Source organism: Phoxinus phoxinus (genome assembly GCF_949152265.1).
Source record: "Phoxinus phoxinus genome assembly, chromosome: 21".
Taxonomy (NCBI): Eukaryota; Metazoa; Chordata; class Actinopteri; order Cypriniformes; family Leuciscidae; genus Phoxinus; species Phoxinus phoxinus.
In genome coordinates, this window is record NC_136896.1 from 17,380,936 (window position 1) to 17,402,883 (window position 21,948).

Genomic DNA, 21,948 nt, shown 5'->3' on the forward strand with positions numbered 1-21,948 from the left:
TCACGGATCCCACCTTTCCACGTTTGGCATGAGGTCGCGCGGAAAGGTTTCATCCTACTTCGATACATCAGTGCAGCAGTTGCGGTATCGTGTTCTCCTCGAGCGCGCCAGAGCGCTCTGTTCTCTTCTCTGCTTCACACGCGTTAACAGGTGGGACGAAAACACAGATTTACGATTTGAACGGGGAAAGTTTAAACAAACACATTGTCACCAAGGACGTTTGAGGAATACCTGCTAAAATGTCTCGAGCCCCGGAGGAGGTGAACAAACTCACCGAGAGCACATATAAGGTAAAAGTCGGTTTAAACTGCGTGTATATCGTATTTGTCTCTGACCACCTGTTATTAAACTCAGTACATACAGCCTTGTGAAAGTTGTGTTGCTAAGTTATATAATAAAGTGCTATTTTATGGCACTCTTACATTTTTGTCATCAAGGTACGTGTAAGTTGTGCAATGAGTCATGAGTGCATTTTAAAGTGCTTCAGTTGGGTTTCTGGGTTGAGTTAAGAAACCTGTTTGTGCTGGACTGTTTCTGTTATTGCATACTTGACTGTTCATTGTTTTGCCAAGGGTGTGTTCCTGGGAATGAGCAGAGGAACTGACTAGAATTACATTACAGAAGGGCATTTCAATAGAGACCCAAATGGCCCTTGAGATAGGCAGGACTTTGATCTCATAGGCAATATAATTATAGTCAATGTAATATAATTATAGTTCTAAGTCAATGTTTAAACAATGCTATATTTAACTACAGTAGAGGTATTTTTAGAAAGTAAAGTTACTGTAAATCTCTCTTATTGCATGGACAAAAAAATGTGTTTAACATTGAATGGGAAAATATGTGTCTTTTTGAAATGTGGAAAAAGGCATAGCTCACCCAAAAATGAAAACGTTGTCATTTATATAGCATCATCATGTTCCAAACCTGTAACCCCACTGACTTCTATCAACTGGACAAAAAAAACAGACATTTTTCAAAATATCTGCCCAGTTGTAGGCACATTCATTTGAATCAGTTTTTGAAGATGTTAAGTTTCATTCAGCAGCAGTAAGCTGCTTTCCATGTAACTTAAATATGAGCTTTGTTTTGCTCTCCCAGAATGTGATGGAGCAGTTCAACCCAGGACTGCGGAATCTGGTTAACCTGGGAAAGAGCTATGAGAAATCAGTGACAGGTAATCACACCATTTAATTTACATAAAAATAAATATGCAGTGCACCATACTTGCTTATTTTCTGCTCAACTGCTCAAATTCAGTATTTCTCTAAAATTGTTGTGATATACACACAGCTTGGATTTCAGTTTCTGTTAATCAATATGAGTTATTCACTCTCCTGCAGCAATGACCTTTGCTGGAAAGACATATTTCGATGCAGTCTCAAAGATTGGGGAAAATGCTGCCGTATCGCCGGTTTCTAGGGAGCTTGGTGAGTATTACTCTTTAAATCATCACGGCCCTAATCTGGTCTTCGCCGAAATGGATGTGCTCTGTGCACAGAGCGGCTTAACATTTCCTTGTAGATGATTCATTGCACTCAACATGTCTTTGAATATCCAGTGGCAGTTATTTCCTCATTTTGTCAAAAGGCAGTTCTACGTTTGCGTCTGCTTTAAGCCTCAGACAGGTTTGGTTCTTGTTGACTTTTTGTGACTCAGCATCAGTTTGATTCATATTGTCTGGAAACAATGACAGAGCTTTACTGTGATTCATAAACTACCATCTGTTTCATGCCAAGTTTTCATACTCGCCACACAACCGCAGGTTTGGTTTTTTGTGAGCAAATTACAAAGATTAATGCCGTTGCCTTCACATTGATCTTTTAATTTGCTAAAAAAAAATTGTACACAATGTCCTTATTGCAAATACATTTTTAGGGATGCACAATATATTGGCCGCAATATCGGTATCTGCCGATATATGTTCGGTATGTTTTAATGTTAACGTTATCGGCCCAATAAAAAGTTTTAGCAGGTACCGGTATATTAAAGCTGATAAATTATGGATTATTTCCTTCAGCTGACACCCTTCAGATGCTCACTGTTCACCATGGTGTTTTTGTTTAGTTTTTTTACGTTTGGAATCACTTCAAAAAAGGAAATTACAATATATAAGTACAGTTAACAATGTATAAGTACAGTTAACATGCGCAGTGCAAGTGTCATATAGGCTACATACAATTATAATGAGAACATCATTATAATTGTGTGCTTGGGACTTGGATTTTAACGGTGAGACTTGTTTTTGTAAACTCGAATTTAGATTTATCTGCCAATATATCGGTTATCGGCTTTCAAAAATAAAAGTATTGGTATATCGGCTAAAAAATGTATATCGGTGCATCGCATCCCTAACTTTTCTACTTGCTGTAAATGAGCTTTTGCTCTTAAGTGATGCGTCCTTTTGTGAATGACTGAGCTCCTTTGGCTTTGTCGTTCCTTGTTCTTCCTGGAATCCCTTTCAGACGGCTCGGATGGCCACCAGAGCAGACAGTGTGAATTCTCTGCACATGCCGGCAGCAAACACACAAAGCAAACAGTTACTCTTTGAGACTTTTGTCTGCAAACCTTTCCGCCCCTGAACCCCTTCCAAATAGCATCATAGCTCAAATGTTCCAAAGGAACATGCAAACTCAAGGTGCTTTCCATCTATATTAAAGGGGGTCGCAAACCGGACGAGAAGTGCAGTGCCACGTCTTTAAAATTCGAACGCATTATTCTCTATGAGTGTACACACACCGGCGGCGCCATTCGCCGTCTGTCCACGGCGCCCAGCAACAGCTCAGGACCTTGTTCAAAACCCTGCCGTGCCGCAGGCCGCCATTTACATAGTTTTATATTAAATTTACATTTATTTGTCTCAAATCGTTATGTGTATACTGACTTCACCCTGTGCTGAAATATACATTTAGTTTTACATTAATTTACAGAAATCAGCTGGTTGAATGAAAACTGCTGATGTTATCGTGAATTACCCCACTAATAATGTCCAGAATGATACCAAACTTCTATAGTAGTGCAAATATGTTCTGTACTCATAAACCGAGGCATTGGAAAGTTTGTAAGTACATCATAAGTGTATTAAAGTAACACTTGCCTGATGGGTTATGCTACTGCTAAACCGGACGTTGACGTCACTTCTGTGAGTTGAGAAAAGTCAGGTCATGGTGCAAAGGACCCTAGGTTGATTTTACTCCAGACCATCCCTTCAAGTGCAGTCATAAGACATCAACATCTAATGCTGTAGTGATTACTGGTGCAGCCTTCTATGTCAACCTGTTCCGTATAAGGAATACATTGCTTGTGACACCTGATTAACACAAGGACTTGATTAAGTGAGCATTGTCAACATCAACACGCATGCAAGAAAGTTCCAGAATAGTTCCAAATAAATGTAGGTTAACACAATTGAATTAATGACTAATTACTTAAACTTAATTAGAACTCTAGACAGCATGTCTGGGCCACAGGTGTCATCAAATGAAGCTATATAATGAATTACCATTGTAACTCTCCATTTAGTTCTTAAACAGTGATCAAGGGAATTGAAACATCCAATTGAGACTGTATGACTGGAATGTAAGAAGTGCTCAGTTTAGTCACCCTCCCTTTTTCTCTTGGTGACACTCCTCTAAAATTAAGACCATGAACATTCAAAATGCAGGAGTACTTTTGTTATTTTAACAAAACAAGTTCCTTAGTGTCAAGATGTTTGTCATCTTATGGTGGATTCGTGTGTGACATATATTACCGGTATCTCACTGGACAACTACAAACCAGAATGTGGTTGGTAAGAACATAGTGAATTTCTAACTTGTCAAAAAACTTTCAGTTTAGGTGTTTGATGATGTGAACTTGAACATGTTTTTTGGCTGTATTTGGTGAGAATAGGTCTATTTATCAGCACCTGGATTGTACTAGCGATTTGAGATCTTTACAGTGGTTGGCAATAGAATACCGCTGTCGCACATGAATGCCTTTTAAACTCTTTCAGCCTTCTCAAAAAGCTTTCTAACTCCCTCTAATGTAGTTTAAATATTTATTTATTTTTCTGTTAGTCACTATGATGCTTCTCAGTAGTTTCATATGAACTCTAGGAAAGCACTTAGACATTAGACGACGACGACTGTTGTAGTATAGTACCCATCAACTGTTTGGTTACAGACATTCTTCAAAATATCTTCTTTAGTGTTCAGCAGAAGAAAGAAATTCATGGTTTGGAACAATTTGAATTGTCCTTAAACAGGTAATACATTTGAACTGGTAGCCTTGTTATAATTTATTTATAGAATACGTGTTGAATTTAAAGTGCCCCTATTATGCTATTTTAAAGGTTCCTAATTTTGTTTTGAAGGTATCCTACAACAGGTTTACCGTACATGCATTAAAGATAATATATATATATATATATATATATATATATATATATATATATATATACACATATACACATATTCTCATAATATACATTGTAAATCACCACATTTTTTTTCATAATATACATTGTAAATCACCACATTTTTTTTCATAATATACATTGTAAATCACCACATTTTTCAATGTAAATCCCTCCTAAATCTAAATCCCTCCTTTCCGAGAGCATACTTTGCTCTCATTGGCCAGACGGCCCAGTCTGTTGCGATTGGTCTACTGCAGGGATAGGCAACTCCGGTCCTGGAGGGCCACTGTCCTGCAGAGTTTAGCTCAATCAATGTTTTCAGGATTACTAGAATAGATACAGGCAGGTGAGTTGTTATCAGGGTTGGAGCTAAACTCTGCAGGACAGTTGCCCTCCAGGACCGGAGTTGCCTATCCCTGGTCTACTGCTTACAGCGCTTGTCGGACGCTAATTACCATAACTGAATTTTAGCTCAGGAGTTAGCTGAGCACTAATATAACATTAAAGTTTGCTAAACAAATCTTGCTCCATGCGTTATCATTACTCAAAATAGTAAGAACGACAGACAATCTGCATTAAGTGACAGCGTTTGAGGTAATAGTGGGCCATAGCTAATTTGCAGAACTATACTGTACTTTCTTTCATATTGTCCAAATAAATGCAGGTGTGCACCTGAAAGCGTACATTAGAAATGGTTTGGTTCACACAGTCAATTTAGTTGTTGTTGTAGCAAGGATTTATTGTCACTGATAAGGTCTCAGTTTCTGTTTCTCTTGCATGAAATTAACTTGCTATTGAAAGCATCACCTGTCATGTCCATAAAACCCTCTTCCATGTTATAGCAAACCAAAACTGCATTATTGTTGTTTAAAAAGAAAGGGATTGTATATATCTGTTTATTCTTAAGCCTGCTCTCAGTATTAATAATCTGGAAGTGTAGTGTCAATGGTGAAGAAGCACAGCATTGTATAAACATACAGCAGTTGTGTTTGTAATGTTTTTAGTGTGCTATTTTAGGTTACAACCTTCCAAGAATATCCAAGAAACTTGCACTACCTCAAAGTTTGCGTTCTCAGGCCACTAAAACGCAGTTGTCGTGTAAACGAACAGCCAGAACGCATTTAAAAGTTTTCTGTTTTCAGTTGAATTATTACAACGGAAATTAATCAATCAAAAAAAAAAATTAAGCTAGACAATGACTTTCTTCTAGAGCTGCTGTACAGACAAAACAATATTTCTATTATCACTGTAAAGCTGCTTTGAAAAAATCTGTAATGTGAAAAATGCTATATAAAGGTGACTTGGCTTGACTTGTTGCCCAGATAGCTAGTGTGCAATCTGCTGGTGACATGATGGAACATCCTTGAGATGGCCAGGTCCGGTGAATGGATCCAATCACATCACAGCATAAAATGGAGGAGGGAACGGTTATCGGTTCGGAATACCAATATTTGATGCAATTATCCATTGTAGACAACTCACTATTGTACACAAGGCTTGACATTAACACCCGCCAAATGCGGGTGGATTTCAGCAGTGGCGTGTAATGTAATTTCTACTAGCAACTTTGGCGGGTTGAATTTTATATATAATATTTTTTACATTTTTCAATTGTCTTTTTAAAAAGGCATCTAAAATAATAAACTAAGTGCAATGCTGTATATTTACATTTATTCATTTAGCAGAAGCTTTTATCCAAAGCGACTTACAAATGAGAACAATTGTATTGTTAAAAAGTTAAACATTTCCTATACATAATGATACTGAAATATCTGAATCACTTCCTATAGTCATTTTCCACAGAAAAGATACACGCTAGATACAGTACCAGCTGCGCTTTCTCGCTCTTTCATTTAGTTTGCTTCCTAATTAATATTTTTGGTGTTAAATGGCTCAAAGTGGCATAAGTTTACTCATTCCCACAGATTTTGATCTCACACCTAAAGTGTGCGCACATAAAGCCGTCTCTCAGTAGTAAACTTGAGTTATTTTTTGTTGTTTTGAGTTCTCATTGCTTATTTCGCTTAAACAGTCAAATACACACAAAATAATGTCAAAATGCCGGTCTTGGCAAGTATTCATGTAAACACAGTCCTTTGTTTTAAGTGAATCTAAACAGTTGAGAAAGAAAACACATGTGTAACTATAATGGATCCGTGCATCAGGTCTTAAAGTGACAGTAGCCTAATATACCTGCTGCCAAAATATGAGATGGCAGTTTTTTCCCACGGTATCGATGTCAAAATTGTTGCCAATAAAAATACTTAGTGGCTAACTTTGGAAAACCACTAGCCACAGTGGGTGGTGAGCAAAAAAGTTAATGTCATGCCCTGATTGTAAATAATCTGAAGTAAACCTGATGCATCGTTCAAATATGACATATTTGTGAAATGGGATAATCATTGTAAAAAAATTGCAGGATGGGAACTGATTTGATCAAGAAAAAAGCCGGGGAGGCAGAAATTACATTTACAAGGGGTACATTTAGATTTGTTGCATTACATTTTTTTTCATTTAGCTTTTCTATATTTAAAACTTGATTTTACTGATAATAATTCTCCATTTAGACTTTTTCCATTGGCAGTGATGCCCTGTAACCTCTGTAAGGTTGAGTACCTTTTTGCTACATCTCTGGGGTTGTGAAAACACAGAGCAGGTGCTGACACTCTCAGTACAAAGACTGCATTTACTGACTCACTCCACTGACCTTACCATGCTAATGATGCTTTTATAACTGCTAGATGAGTGATAATGCTGCAGCTCACCTCAGTTTGTTTGCTCTGGGGTTTGTTTTTATGAGCAATACTAATGGAGCTTTAGCAAGATGAAATGATACTGATCACACAGAGTAGGAGAGGCACATGCTGAAGGTGTAGTCATAAAAGAATACACATGTAAAGAGAAGTTCAAGTCTAAAATACAACTTGATACCTCTCTGAAGGCAACTTGGAACTGTTTATCCAGTTGAGATGGAAACAAAAATCTATAATGTAAAAAATCAGTAATGTAGCAATAATGTTTCATTTTCTTCTCAGGAGTGGTGTTGATGGAGATTTCAGCAGTGCACCAGAAGGTCCAACTGGAGATGGAGGAGTCTGTAAGTATGCAATGCTCTTATGGTTTATGATCTTGATACATCACTTTTTTTCTATTATTCCTCTCCAACTCCAGAAGAAGCCGAATAACGCATATCTGTATATTCCACAAGTTAAAATGATAAATGAATACATTTCTCCTTTCAAAATTGAGCATACCCTTGATTCTTCATATTGTGTGTTGCCTTCATCAATGACTGCTTGGAGCCTTTTGTGGTTTTTCAACAGGATAATTTTTGCAAATTCAGAATAATTATTATATTGCCTTGTGGAATGTATACACAAGTTTGGGGTCAATAAGATCTTATTAATACTTTTATTCAATAAGGATTCATTCAATTGATTAAAGGTGAGTGTAAAGACATTTATAATTGTAACAGAGTTCAGAATGTAGGGAAGGAAGACAGGGTCGGCTTGGGGAGACGCACACAGCGCTGCAGCATTCAAACTCAGTCTAATAAATCTGTAATCACACGAGACATCCTCGCGCTCGCTGTTCTAGCGTTTCCAAAACTCTTTCCACTGTGCTGCTAGTAGTGTGATCACCCACAGGTCTCCCGTTTGCCTCTCTCTCTCTTGGTCTTGTTTCCTCTTTTCTTTTATCTGGTTTCCCCATGCCAATTACTGAAACAAGACACAGGTGTTTGTCATTCACACTTAACCCACTTACACCGCACCTGTCTCCCCATCCTCTCTCCCTTCACAGACCTCGCTGAACCACGCCCCCCTTGCCACAATAATGTCACAAACGATTTTTGTGAAAAAAAACTTTAGAATTTTCTATTCATCAAAGAATCCTGAAAAAAATTATCGCCTGTACAACTCTGATGATAGTAAATGTTTCTTGAGCACTAAATCATTATTATAATGATTTCTGAAGCATCATGCGACACTGAAGACTGGAGTTATGGCTGCTGAAAATAGAGCTTTGCCATCACAGGAATAAAATACATTTTATAATATATTAAATAAAAACTGTAAAAAAGTAAATACAATTTTTATGAAAGACATCTTTAAGTGTTAACCTACGAGCAGAACTGTAGCGAGCAATGCTATTTGAGGAAACCTTTAGGGCAGGAGCTTTGTGAATTTGTAACTTCAAACATTTTTGTAGTCACATGATTTGATATTATAAATCATACAGTCATATTTTGCCTTGGGGATAGTGTGTGCTGAACTTATCTGGGGTATGTGACTGTATTGAGGGCTGCTGACCCTTTGATATCTTGACTAGAGCATGTCTTCCTCCAAAACCTTTTTTTTTATCAAATTATCTTAGGTATTCAAACTTTATGAATATTTAACTACTGAAGCTGATAACCCTTTTTGTTCGAATTCTCTACATAGTGATGTTATCATAGTATTGGAATGATTTCATGCAATTTCACTGATAATTATTTTTTTATTGCTGTGTGATGATTTATTGCCATTAACCTTGTTGTTACAGTTCATGAAGTTCCACAGAGAGCTCATTGCTGAACTTGAAAAGAAAACTGATATGGATATCAAGTACATGAATGTGAGTATTGTGTGTTTTTCTCCTCGTCATACTTCCCATATTGCACTTACCTGCACTAACCACGATACTGTGGTATTATATTCCCTCTAGGCCACATTCAAAAGATACCAGTCAGAACACAAAGTTAAGCAAGACTTCTTGGACAAATCACAGGCTGACCTGAAGAAACTGCGCCGGAAAAGTCAAGGGAAGCGTGTGTCCAAGTATGAGGTCAAAGAAAATGAGGTAAGCATTTATTGTATTTTTGCTATGAAATCAATCTATCTGGCAGTCTTTTCTGAAAATGTTGTGCGGGGACTTGGTTATGCACCGATTGTTTTTTGGATATGCCCTGATTTTGAGTTGTGGGCATTGCATTCAAAAGTGGAGGCAGATGAATGTGAGTTTGCAGGGGCAGGGTTTAAGTGGACTAAATTATACTTAGTCCTACATGCGTCACGAGATAGAAGGTCCTGTTATGTCATTTTGAATAAACATTATTTTCAAGTAGTATTCATTTCATACAATATTTTACTTATAAATTCAAAATCTAAAAGCCAAAAGGAAGTGCTCAAGGGAACCAATGACAAAGGGCTGGCTCTGCATGACAAATGGAACGGCTCTATTCAATTTAGTTTCTGACTCAATATCAGGAACATGATTTGACACTTAATACACTCTACTGGGGTGGGCTTTTAATTTGCAGTTTTAATAGCTAAGCTCACCATTGTGTTCCTCCTTTCAAAGGCGTACTGTTTCTTTGAACGGTTAGCAATGGAAACCTTTTTTATGTAATGTGTTTGCTTCTGAGTGTCTTTTTTGACAGATGTCTGAAGGAAAATTAAACTGAGCTGCTGCTGAGTTTAACAAAGCATCACCCAATCATGTACATTGTTTTAACTGAGTCAAACATTAGCATTAAAATGCTTTTTAGTCACAATAAATCTGAAACTTGAAATTGCCATAGTAAACACAGTATCAAACTTAAAGCTCAGACATTTGGTGTGGTTGCACTTCGGGCAACCAGAGTTCGAGTCCTGACTTGAGGTCCTTTCCTGGTCCAATTCCCCTCTCCTGTGATTTCCTTTCTGTCCTCCTACTGTCCTATATAAGATAAAAGCAAAAAAAAAAAATGTGTGTGGGGGCAGATGATGTACATGTATAAAAACTTGTTTCTTGCAAGTATGTGTCATGCAGATATGTACATCTTGAGTTGATGAAATGTCATTCACGTCAGTAGTGACTAGAATCTTATCCAAAAACATGTCAGATCATGTCCCTAACAAAAACCCACCGAATCATAATTTCAGATATCGTTGAAGTCATATCATACATTCATATTGCACTGAGAGACAATACTTGTTGTGTGGGACTTGCGTGTCCAGGCATGATCTGCAAACGATTCTGAAAACAACTCCAAGGAAACAAGCAACGTTCACGGTCACTATGACAACTTGCACAGAACTACTGTATAATAGCGAGGGGATTCCTGTGAAGAAGAACAGAGCTCTGTTTCTAGTGTCATTTTCACAGGTCTGCTGGGTAACAGCTCTGTTCTATAAAAGCATAGACTCCTCAGTCTGGAAAAAGTTACTCACAAGAAAATGACAGCATTAGCATGAGGTGTTGACTGTGTGGACTTCTTAAATATGTTGATGTATCTCATTTTGTTAAATGTGATGTTTTGTTTGTATTTCTCAATGTAATCTGTCCCAAAAATATGTATTTAAAGCTAGAAATCAAGTATATCTGTCCCACTCTAGCTGACTACTATGAGTGTATCATGTGATGCAGCCATATCCTATGATTGATTTCTTCTCTAGTGTATGCAGACCATCTCATCCCGGCAGACAGACATGCAGAGCTTTGTTGCTGAAGGATGTAAAGAGGCTCTGATGGAAGAGAAAAGGAGGTTCTGTTTCCTAGTGGACAAACACTGTGCCTTCTCCCATCAGCTAGCAGCCTTCCATGACAAGGTGACCCACTGAAAATATTCAGCTTTTTAGAGTCCAATTTAAAACTTGCTGATTTTACAGTTAATATTGTTGTTAGACATTGGGAACAACAAAAAAATAAAATGGTACAAGTTCACTACTTTTGAAGAGTTGGTTTAGTACAATAGTTTTAATGCCTTTAAAAAGACGATAAAAAAGTATTATAAAATGTAATTCATTCCTGTGATGCAAAGCTGATTTTTCAGCAGCCATTACTCCAGTCTTCCATGTCCCATGATCCTTCAGAAATCATTCTAATATGCTGATTAGGAAGAAAAAAAATCGAATCCATCATACTTTTTTTTTTTTCAGGGTTATTTGATGAATAGAAAGTTGATGGAAAGAACAGAATTAATTTGAAATATAAATCTTTTGTAACATTATAAATGCATTTCTTCAAACTGTATGTGCACTTGCACCCACAGGCCAAGGAGATACTGACCGTCAAACTGCCCAGCTGGCAAGATAAGTGTACCGATGTCACCAAGGTACCAGACACAGTGACATCCATGATTGAGGGTCTGCGGACTTCAATGTCAGTCATACCCGAGTCCTCGCCTTCATTGGAACGCCGTGAGAGGGTTAGTCTAATGTTAGAACATGGTGTACTACCATTAAATTTACATATGACTGTTTAAATGCTATTTTTTGTTTGAGAGCCACATAGCATTCACATGTTTAAGCCAGAACAGAGTTGTTCACTTTTATTGAAAAAAGGCATACTGAATTATTTTTTTCTCCTCAGACCGATTCTACTTTGATTGTTCCGCCACCAGCCCCTTCACTCAAAGCCCACACAAGCCCACTGGCCAGCATGTTCGCCCAGGACATTCCCAAAAGCCCCATCTTATCAGAGCAGTACTCAGGCAAGCTGACGGCTCCCTCGCACTTCGATCTAATCAGACTTCATAATTTCTGCTCTCAACAATCAAGTGCAGTAGTCTTTGTGTTGATGAGGCAGTCCTTGAAACATCGCTGTGATTACTAATTTAGCTGATTACTGCCTCTAAATATCTTTAGTTAATGTCACTTAAGATGCGCTTACTTTGAAATCAACAGATCAGGACAGTCAGGACGGATACAGCCTTTCTAGGTCTACGTCTGTGTCTAGCGGTATGGATGTGGCCAAGAAGAACAGGGTGCAAACTATCTTCCCCCACACTGCGGGAAATAACGAGACCCTGCTGAGCTTTGATGATGGAGACATTATCACGCTGCTTATCCAAGAGGAGCGAGATGGATGGCTATATGGAGAACTAGAACATACTGGACAGTAAGTGCCCCCCCCCAAAAAAACATTCTTTTGATTCAAAATTGCTTTTCATCCTTTAAAGGATAGTTCACCCCAAAATGAAATTTCAGTCATAATTGACTCACCCTCATGATGTTCCAAACCTAAATGACTTTATTTTTTCTGTGGAAAACAAAAAAAAAGTTTCCATGAACTTTAATTATATAGGGGAACAAACAGTTGAAGCATTCTTTAAAATATCTTTTCTATTCTGCTAAATAAGTCAGTCATATAGGTTTAGAACAATATGAGGCTCATTAAAGATGAGACAACTTTTCATTTATATTTCCTTTGTCCATGGTACCCCTTTGGCACTTGGATGATAGCAATATTAGCTTTTCTGAGCTGGAAATACTGGCTCCATGTTTCTGTTTGTCAGATTTACTCTCCTAATTTGCACAATTTGCTAAGGCATGTTCAACATGTCAAACATGTTTGAGGCGCTTACATAAGTCATTACGAGGGAACAAGCACGCTGACGTAAATCTTTGCTGGGTAGTAGGTTTATTGGCCCAAACAAAAGTGGTTCCTTCAGTAAGACATGATGAGGGGCATTCGTTCTCCTCTTATCACAATCTTTCATTTCCAAATGAAAGTTTTCTTGACCTGGGAATGTGCTTTCAATTTGGCTGGTGTAACAACTGGGCGAAATGACATTTGACCTGACATGTTTAGAGCGAGTTTGAGTTAGAAATTATTTGTAAATGAGAATGAGTTGATTAAGCTTTTCAGTATTGGCATGAAACTTCAAATGAATTGAGTTTTGTTTCACATTTAGTCGTTTTTAAAGTCTGCATGAAATCAAAATGGACACTATTTAGTTTGTTAGCGAATATTACTAGTCTTGAATTATTTCATGGAAGTTAATCCACAGAAAAAATTGTCACACAGCTCTGCTTTATCATAAAAACTCCGCAAAAGAATATCGATTTCTTGATGCACATAATTTATAAAGTTCTAAATTTATGTTTAACTGTTCTTTAGGGTGAAGCTGATTTTTGATTAGATTAGTTAAACTATCTGATTGTTTTTCTTTGCCTTTTTGAAAACGACATTTTTTGCAATTTGATTTGGTGATGCTGGTGTCTTAAAAACATAATTTAAAGCTAATAGGTGAATTGGTTTGTTATATTAATATTTACATGCAATCATTTATTCATAGTGACATAAAAATCAAAGCAAAATGATCCTACTGCAGTGAAAGCATCAGTGTCTGTGCTTGGTGTGGTCTTACACTTGTTTATTTTGTATAATTTAATGAGCAGCTCTGTTATCCCTGACCAGATCTGCCATTTCAGAGGTCTGAGGTCCACATATTTTCTCTCACTACCCATTATGCTGTCACTACTATTTTGAGAAGTAAAAACTGTCTTAATGCACTGACGCACTCTTGAAGGCTCAGTTCAAAGTTATCCACAGCTGGCGGTGTGACAGTTCCTAAGCAACCAAAACCCAAATGAACTCTTCATACTACATGGTGTTTCGCTGTACATTTGTGCCACTACAGTGGTTTCTGATTAGTCATACAACGGCAGAGAACAAAAAATTGTCTTAATGCGTATGGAAATGGAGCTGGCACCCATTTTTGTTTGAAAATCATGATGCACATTATGGATATTTTTTGCTTTCAATTGCAGGCGGGGCTGGTTTCCCTCATCTTATTGCCGGACATACAACGAGCCAGTATTCACAAACAGGTGAGTCTGCTCTTTCTTTTATTTGAGAGCAAAAATGATGGAATTTCAACTAAAAAATTGTTTATCTTACCATTAACAAACAGAAAGACATCAATTTATGTACTTTGTTCAGCAGAGTCGAGAGTGAGACTGATCTTGCAGAGCAGCCGGAGGAAGACGAGGAGGTGGAGGAACCCGTGCTGCTGCCCCCGCCTGACTACAGTGACTCATCTAGGGACAGACCCATCAAGCACTCCACCCCTTCTCCACAGAACACGGTAAACACAGTGTGGTGACAAATAGGAATGCTGAGAGCAAAGTTAGTTGGAAAAGGGAGTATATGTGCGTCTTTGCCTTTATTTCAGCCACATAAGGATCAAAAAGGAAAAGTCAGTCTGGGAGTTTGTCACTTGATTAAATCAGGTTTTTCTCTATGGCAAAACTGAAACATCTTTGTTGATTCTGGAACAACGTTCCAATCAGCCAATATGTTTTAAGGGGCAAGTTTACAGTTTGTCAAGTTGAGGCTTATGGGGCTTCTAAATCAGTGTTATTCACCTATCATTTCTCTTTAGGGAAAAGTTATGGGTAGGGTTTGGTATAGGGATAGGGATAGGACTACATTTTTGGACAGGAATGTTCCAGGATTAACAAAATATGTTGATCCAGGAACATGTCTGTCTAGGCAAAATCACTGCGATTTGTGTGCCCAGCCATGTTTTTTAAGCATAACTGTTTTTAACATTGAAAAGTGACACTGGCAAAATGGCTACTGAAAATTAAGCATTGCCATCACAGGAATAAATTACATTTTAAAATGAATTAAAAAACCTTTATTTTTTTTAATACTACTGTATTGAACTGTACAACATATGGGGCCTGTTTACACCTGTTCACTTTATGCATTTTTACTGATCGGATAACCATCCAATTTTTTAAAACTGTTCCATTTACAATTGGCCACATACATTTTTCTCCGCGAAACGAATATAAATCCGATCTTCAATCCCTGCATTGTATGCAAATTTCAATTCACGACGAAAGCAACAGATATGTGCTGCATTTTATTTATCATCAGCTAATTTAAAGATCAAAGACCGCAATAGAAGAGAGAGCAGCGCTAACACTAGTACAATAAGTACTAGTCTAAGTTAGTTTGATTTTGTCTCACTATTAATCAAGATGACTGTGTTGAGTTTCAGGATGCAACGCCAAACTTTAATTTTTGGCAGTTTATTTGCGTTTAAATTTAAAAACATTATAATTTTGGGAGGAGTAAAACCAGATACATTTACACTTGCCCAGTTTAATTTGGAATGCATCTCAAACCACCTCCGTAAGTGGTTTGAATGATCTATTTAAATCACTCTCAAATGCGTTTTGGAGGGCATTTACACCTGGTCTTTTCAGATCGGATAGCTGTGCAATCAGAGAAAACGCATGAAGTGACCAGGTGTAAACATGCCCATAAATGCAGCCTCGGTGAGCATAAGAGACTTTCAAAAACATTTTACAGATTGTTTACATTTTAAGCCTGGAAAAAAAATTAAAATTAAATGATGATTATGGCTTATGAAAACCCCAAATTAGAATATTGTGAAAAGGTTTTCCTAGCTGTAAGTCATAATCATCAAAATTATTACAAATAAAGGCTTGAAATATCTCACTTTGCATGTAATGAGTCTATATAATATATTAGTTTCACCTTTTAAGTTGAATTACTGAAATAACTTTTGCACAATATTTACAATATTTGCTGCTAATATCATTTGTAAAGAAAAAATCTATTCAATTTGCAGTGCAAATATATGCACGTATTTTCACTAGTAGTTTCTTTTGGACCCCACGGTATTTGTTCAGTTATACAATAGGCTTTAAATTTGTACAAATTAGATCTACATAAGTTACAAGTTACTTCTAAGACCTGCAATAATGTAACCTTTGTTCTTTGCCAAGGGGCCTAGGGAGTGGTAGATGAATGCTCTGAATTGCTATCATTGTGAAAAATAAAAAGACATCTGAAAAATGCTCCCTACCTGGTTTTCTCATTATGAGGGAGAGTGGAGACTTTTGCACTATATTAACTGATGGCAAACTGTTTGTGAGTATCTGGCTCCCTCTCCTGAATGACCTCAAGACACATGTTCTGCCTCAGGGCACCGAGATGAAAGATGAAGTGAAAGTGTTTAAACACAACTAATTCACCTTGAATGTGATCATATGATGGTGGGCTGGTGACTCTGGTAGACATATTGACTGTTGTGGCAGGTATGTGAACTTAAGTCTGTCCTCTGATGACAAAAGGGATAGTTCACCCAAATTAAGGAAAACCACTGCTCTACTTAATTTTACTTTTTGCTATGGAGCACAACAGGATATTATTTTTAAGGATTTTCATTCAACTTTCCATAAAATTGTCAATCTGTTCCTTAAAACCATGGTATGGCTGAAAATGAATTGACTTTTTTTGTTGTTGTTTTGTTTTTGTCCTTTCTGAAGTTTGACAGCCTAGTCACTAGCCACGTTTCCATTACCCTTCAAATTGCGCAAATTGAAATTACGAATTGAAAATACGCCCAATAGAAACTCGTCAATTTCGCAAAAATTCCCATTTATCACAAAAAAGTTTTTACGCTCGCATGAGGTGGTCTTTCAGGCAATTCGAAAAATAACTATTTCACAAAACTGCAATGGAAACCGTTTTTGCGCATTTACAGTCACCTGACGTAGATGATGCAGTATGTTTTGACGTAGATGATGCAGTATGTTTAGACGGAAGACGAGACCGTTTTCTGTATTAAATTCATAAAAGAATTAGAGGAATACTGAATTCTAAACCTCAAAGAAATGCCACAATCAAGACCTTGAAGCAGATTTTAGGTAGATACACCCAGAAACATCTCATATGTGCCGCTCTATGGACCTACCTTATGTGCCCCGCCCCTTTTCAGCGATGCACTCGTTGTATTTTGTCTTCCGGTCTGTAATTTCACGGCGTTCTTGCCTATTATGAATGAACGGATCGTTTTAAAATCTTCCCGGTCGACTGACATTTGTTAAGACTTCTGATTTAAACATTACAATCCTCATGATAACTTTCGTTAACTTTACATTAAGTAAATCCACTTCAAAAGCGAATTGCTCCTGCACAGAGCGACTGCAAAAACGGAAGTTCAAAGACAATATTCTAAAGATGGCTGCACCCTTGTTTCTCTGGTGCATAAGGTCTATAAGGGTCTTTCCTTACCATTAATGATTTGATAACATGCATACGTCTCATTCCATTAATAATAATGGTGGCTAGGATATACATATACCTGGCTACCAACATCCGTTACCATGATTTTTGGATGACTTATCACGAGAGAAAGAAAAAAAAAAAAGTTTTAGTCGCATAACATCGGTTAATGGAAACGCCGTCATTTCGTAATCGTTTTTTGTCGACATTTAGAAAAAAAATCGCAAAAGTTTCGCGCAAATCTGTAATGGAAAAGCGCCTACTGTAAACTGATGTTTGGAAAAATTAATCATGGACTGGAGTACTTTTATGGTGTGCGTTTGTTTGTTTGTTTGTTTGTTTGTTTGTTTGTTTTGGGGGTCTATTGTTTAGCTTGACGTCGCTTTGCTGTTGTTCAGAAAAAATGACATTGGAATGACATGAATGAGTATATCGTAACATAATGTACATTTTTGAGTGAACTACTCTTATTTATGGAATAAGGCCTGCCTTGATCAAAACTTGTCAGATTTCCATAGTCTCTTAAAGTAGTTATGATTAGATTGTCAAGACTAAGACAGAGAAAGCAAGCATTTCAAGATTATCAAGATTCCTGACGCATATGAGGTCATAGGACACAGTGATTGTTCCAGGTACTTAGTCGGCTGGTGAAACGACAGAATTATGTGTTGACGTCCTAATCGAACCAGTCTGACAGGGAAAATCAACTCTGCTCTTGCATGTTCTAAAGAATGGAAGTACCACTTGTGCAAATCACTTTTTTATTCTTATTTCTGTGTTTGGAACAGGCGTCTATGCCAAATGGTTACTCAGTGCCTCCGTTCCTTGGGTGAGTGTCTTTTAACAGAATTAATTTCCCATATTACTACAGCGCTCTAGAATTTAATGAATTCTCAATGCTTCTTTTCCTCCTCAGGGATGGGAATCCATTTTCCACGGTCAAACTACGACCTACCATCACAAATGACAGATCTGCACCGATCATATGATAAGAGTTCATTCAGCCTCTGCCCCGGTGTGAAGTTGTGTCTATATTGATGCGTTGCAGATATGGCAGAAGAACCAAATGAAAGGATTCGGTTACAGCATCAATTTTAATCCTTAAATTTTCTAAAAATACAAACCAGCATACCTACAGGAAGCATTATTTATAAGAATTTTAGACTTTGATTAAATTATTATTTTAAATTGTATCTGGATTCATACTCTTGTGTTTCCAAGAAAATGCACAGCACCAAACAGACTCTTAAATAGATATTTTCTGACCATATTGGTCCTATGTCTGGGGACTTGTGAAAGTAAACCAAAATCACAAATGTATATTTGAAGTATTGGAGCCCCTAATTAAAAACACGACACATGCCCAAATCATATTTCATTTCAAAATCCAGGGAAGTAGTGTTAGATTTGCCAGTTGCCAAATTGTTCTGGTTGGAATTGATTAATTTTAGCCTGTATTTGTTACACAATATCATGATTTCATTGATATGTTCTTTATCTTCACCTTTTCCACGTTTAAAAGAGAGAAATGTAAAGACACTTGGTTAAATTGTTTATTTCTCATGTTAAATATGAGTGCAATGTGTGGTGATAACATTCTGCACAGCTGATTGTTGGCTTATAGGCTTTATCTGGACAGCATCTCAAACTTGAGCATTTTTCACCATGGAATAGAAATTTGTTGGTCCTATCTTTTTATTTATTTAAGAAGAAAAATAAGTCTTGTAAGGTCATGTACATGTTATGCCTTAGCAAGAATGTTTTTTTATGTAGGGGAAACTTTCTTTTTTCTTTTTTGTGTTGCGATATTGATTCATTGCCCCATTTCCTGTCATACCATACTCAGAAATAAAGATATATGCATATGTTTAAAAATGCCTTGGATTTTTATTACAACTCTACAGTATTGTTGGCTACAGTGGCTACTATCTAAAGCACTGTTCACCTTGTAAAACTTAGTTGTTTTTATGATGGTATAAATCTGTCATTATATTGGTTATATGAGGTGTTTGTATCAAGGATAAGGTCTGATTAAATGTGTCACATGGCAGAACAGTTATTTAATTTGGCCCTTTTCCTTCAGTGCTGTAGTCAAGGCTGAAACTAAAAAGAGTACAGCTACATTTGTGTTGGATGTTTCAAGATAGTTCACTTTTTTTTCCTACTATGGAAGTGTAGCCTGTGGGCCTGGTTAGGATTGGGTCCCTTCGGTTTACTCTCGTTCTCTTTCAGTTTTATGTTTAATCACGTCACTAATTGGTGGGTGGAGCGGGTATTTAGTAAGCCGTCAAACGCGATTGAGGCAGGCTTATAAACACCTGGTGCCCTTAGACTGGGATGGTGTAAATGTACTGCTGGCTCTGGTGTGGTGAATCAGTGATCCAGATGCTGTTTGAGTGTTGAGGTATGTTGAAAAGCGTTTCTCTTGTCTGTCGTTCTTCACTGCGGGTTAGGTTGCCAAGTGAATGTTTGTTTTAATAGTGCGTGAAGGAGCTGACGCTGATTGAGCCGCAGCACGCTATTGTTTTCCTGGTTGACCATGTATGGGCGAACGAATCACAGCAAAGTAGTGCCAAACTACGTCCGCGGATAATAAGCGTCAACTGGAGACTGTGACTGCAGTGGGATGTTTATATTCAACTTCGTGTTCCCCCTTTCACTGTGAATGCTACGACAGGTATGTCTTGAATAATGTTCTGCCCGTATTTATTTCTCCATACTGTGTGATTGTGGATGCTGCTCATAGTATAGTTTATTTTTTTATTAGTTTTTTTTTTCTTTTCTTTCTTTTCTCCCTTTTGTTGGTTGTTTGTTTTCCTCTAGCCTGTTGGCTGTAGCTGTTACCGTGTGATCGTATGAGTTGTACGTCACAGGCTAGAGTGGGTTTATTTATTTATTATTATTTTCTTTAGGCCCAATTCCCTTTTTGTTTGTAACCAGCCTCTGTGTTATTGGAGCCAGCGTAGCTTCACTGGAAAGCGAGTTTCCCTTTTTCTTTTGTTTAACGAAGAAGTTTGCAGTGCTGTGTAGTGTGAACCTTAATGTCTTTTAAACCCTATTTATTAGAGTGCTGTGAGTGTGCAGTGTATGTTACTTCAAAGTGAGGTCTTTGTTCACCGGTGGTAGTGTGAACTCAGCTTCCCCTAGTGTTTTCACAACTGTTTTACTGGCTCCTGTGCAGAGGGCTTGGTATTCCCTAGTTATGGCAATTTGTTTTATTTATTTTTTTCTTAAACCAACCAACACCTTCAATCAATATCATTCCTCAATAAAGATTGTATTTTTATACTTTTCTACGAACCTGTGTTTGTACATTTTATTGGAGTAGAGTTCCCCTTGCTCTGACACTTGCACTAACCAGTTTAGCTCAAGGGGTGGCGTAGTCAGTTGTACAATTAGGGGTGCCACAAATTGGCGCAGTCGGCAGGGTTTCTTTTTTTTCTTCTTTGAAGTGTTGGTTGGCTACATTGAGCAGCATCGTGTGTGTGTGGTGTGTGTGTGTGTGCGTGGAGAACAGCGGCTGGCAGTATGGAATCGGGCGACGCCGGTGGAGGATTTGATGCGGCACTGCAGCAACTGCGGGACCGTGTGACACAGCTCCAAGCTGAAAATGAGAGACTGTCAGGTGCCCAAGGAAACGATGCTGGCGGGAGTGGTCCCCTGCCAGTACGAAGAGAGCAGGCAGTATATCTGCCTAGAGAGAGACGGTGCTCTAAATTCTCCGGCTCTGTAACAGCTGGGTCACTTTCTATTGAAGAGTGGAGTGAAGAAGCACAAAGTTGCATTAGGTCGAGGTACATGTCTGATTTGGAAAAGGCAATGTTTTTGTATGACCATTTAGAGGGCGAAGCCCGGAGTGAGATTAAATATCGACCTGTAGTTGTAAGAGAAAATCCTACAGAAATCATTTCAGTGTTAAAAGAGGTATATGGATGTTCTAAGTCATATGTATATTGGCAACAGCGTTTCTTTGACAGAAAACAAAGAGAAAATGAATCATTATTTGAGTTTTCCCATGCATTAATGGAGCTTATGGAAAAGGTGAAACAGTCCAAGGGAGATTCAATTTCTGATCCAGACATAGTGTTAAGAGACCAATTTTGTGAGAATGTGAGAGATCATATGTTACGAAGGGAACTTAAAAGACTGGTTCGGGCTAATGGGCGTTTGTCTCTCTTGGATGTAAGACGGGAGGCCACTAGGTGGGTGGAGGAGGGACAGACAGGTCGTGACCGGAGTCACCGCGTACCGGGGCGCAGTAGTGAAACCTCTTATATGTCTCAGTGTGACTCCACTGTTGCTCAACCTTCTGAGATGGCGGAGTTAAAGGAAATGGTTTTAAAGCAACAAGCCCAACTAGATATGCTGGTCCAACACTTGGGACAGTCTATTGGTAAACCTCACGCCCCTCTGTTAAATAGGGAAGGCCGTTTTAAACGTGCTCCTAATGGTCAGCCTATCTGTATTAGATGTGATCGACCTGGGCATATAGCCCGGTATTGTCAGTCTGCTCCTGCTAGCAATAGTAGATCTACCTCTCACACGTTATCAGATTCCACCAGTCAGTCATTGCCCCTTGTAAGTAATTCTAATAGCCAGCTGGGAAACTAGAACCCCCCAGTGTACAGAGCCGCACACTGGGAGGGATGGGTTCTGGCTCTGCATGTCCGTCCTTTTTTGGACAGTTAGTGGGTAAATGCCCGGTGTTGAGTGTGGTTATGGGAGGTGTGACAGTCCCTTGTTTAATTGACACTGGA

The 21,948-nt window shown here is 38.0% G+C and overlaps 1 protein-coding gene across 2 annotated transcripts; it reads left to right on the forward strand.

The window, feature by feature from the left end:
* Positions 1-21: 21 nt before the first annotated feature.
* Positions 22-19,062, forward strand: baiap2l1a (BAR/IMD domain containing adaptor protein 2 like 1a). 2 transcript variants are annotated; one of them, XM_079595330.1, is made up of 14 exons: positions 22-290; positions 1,102-1,177; positions 1,344-1,430; positions 7,435-7,496; positions 8,942-9,013; positions 9,104-9,238; positions 10,816-10,968; positions 11,412-11,567; positions 11,732-11,852; positions 12,046-12,259; positions 13,915-13,974; positions 14,090-14,231; positions 17,980-18,020; positions 18,108-19,062. In XM_079595330.1, exons 1-14 carry the CDS (start codon positions 240-242, stop codon positions 18,178-18,180), a joined length of 1,443 nt encoding a protein of 480 aa, XP_079451456.1. In that variant the 5' UTR covers positions 22-239; the 3' UTR covers positions 18,181-19,062. The 2 variants fall into 2 exon arrangements, with proteins under 2 accessions (XP_079451456.1, XP_079451455.1); XM_079595329.1 differs by having other exon boundaries at positions 31-290; positions 14,087-14,231.
* Positions 19,063-21,948: the final 2,886 nt, after the last annotated feature.

Excerpts from the sequence above, each read along its gene's own strand:
- baiap2l1a (XM_079595329.1), top strand. The coding sequence starts at position 240 with ATGTCTCGAGCCCCGGAGGAGGTGAACAAACTCACCGAGAGCACATAT. Across the intron at positions 10,969-11,411 it reads TAGCAGCCTTCCATGACAAG|GCCAAGGAGATACTGACCGT; the intron begins GTGACCCACTGA and ends TTGCACCCACAG. Across the intron at positions 11,853-12,045 it reads CTTATCAGAGCAGTACTCAG|ATCAGGACAGTCAGGACGGA; the intron begins GCAAGCTGACGG and ends TGAAATCAACAG.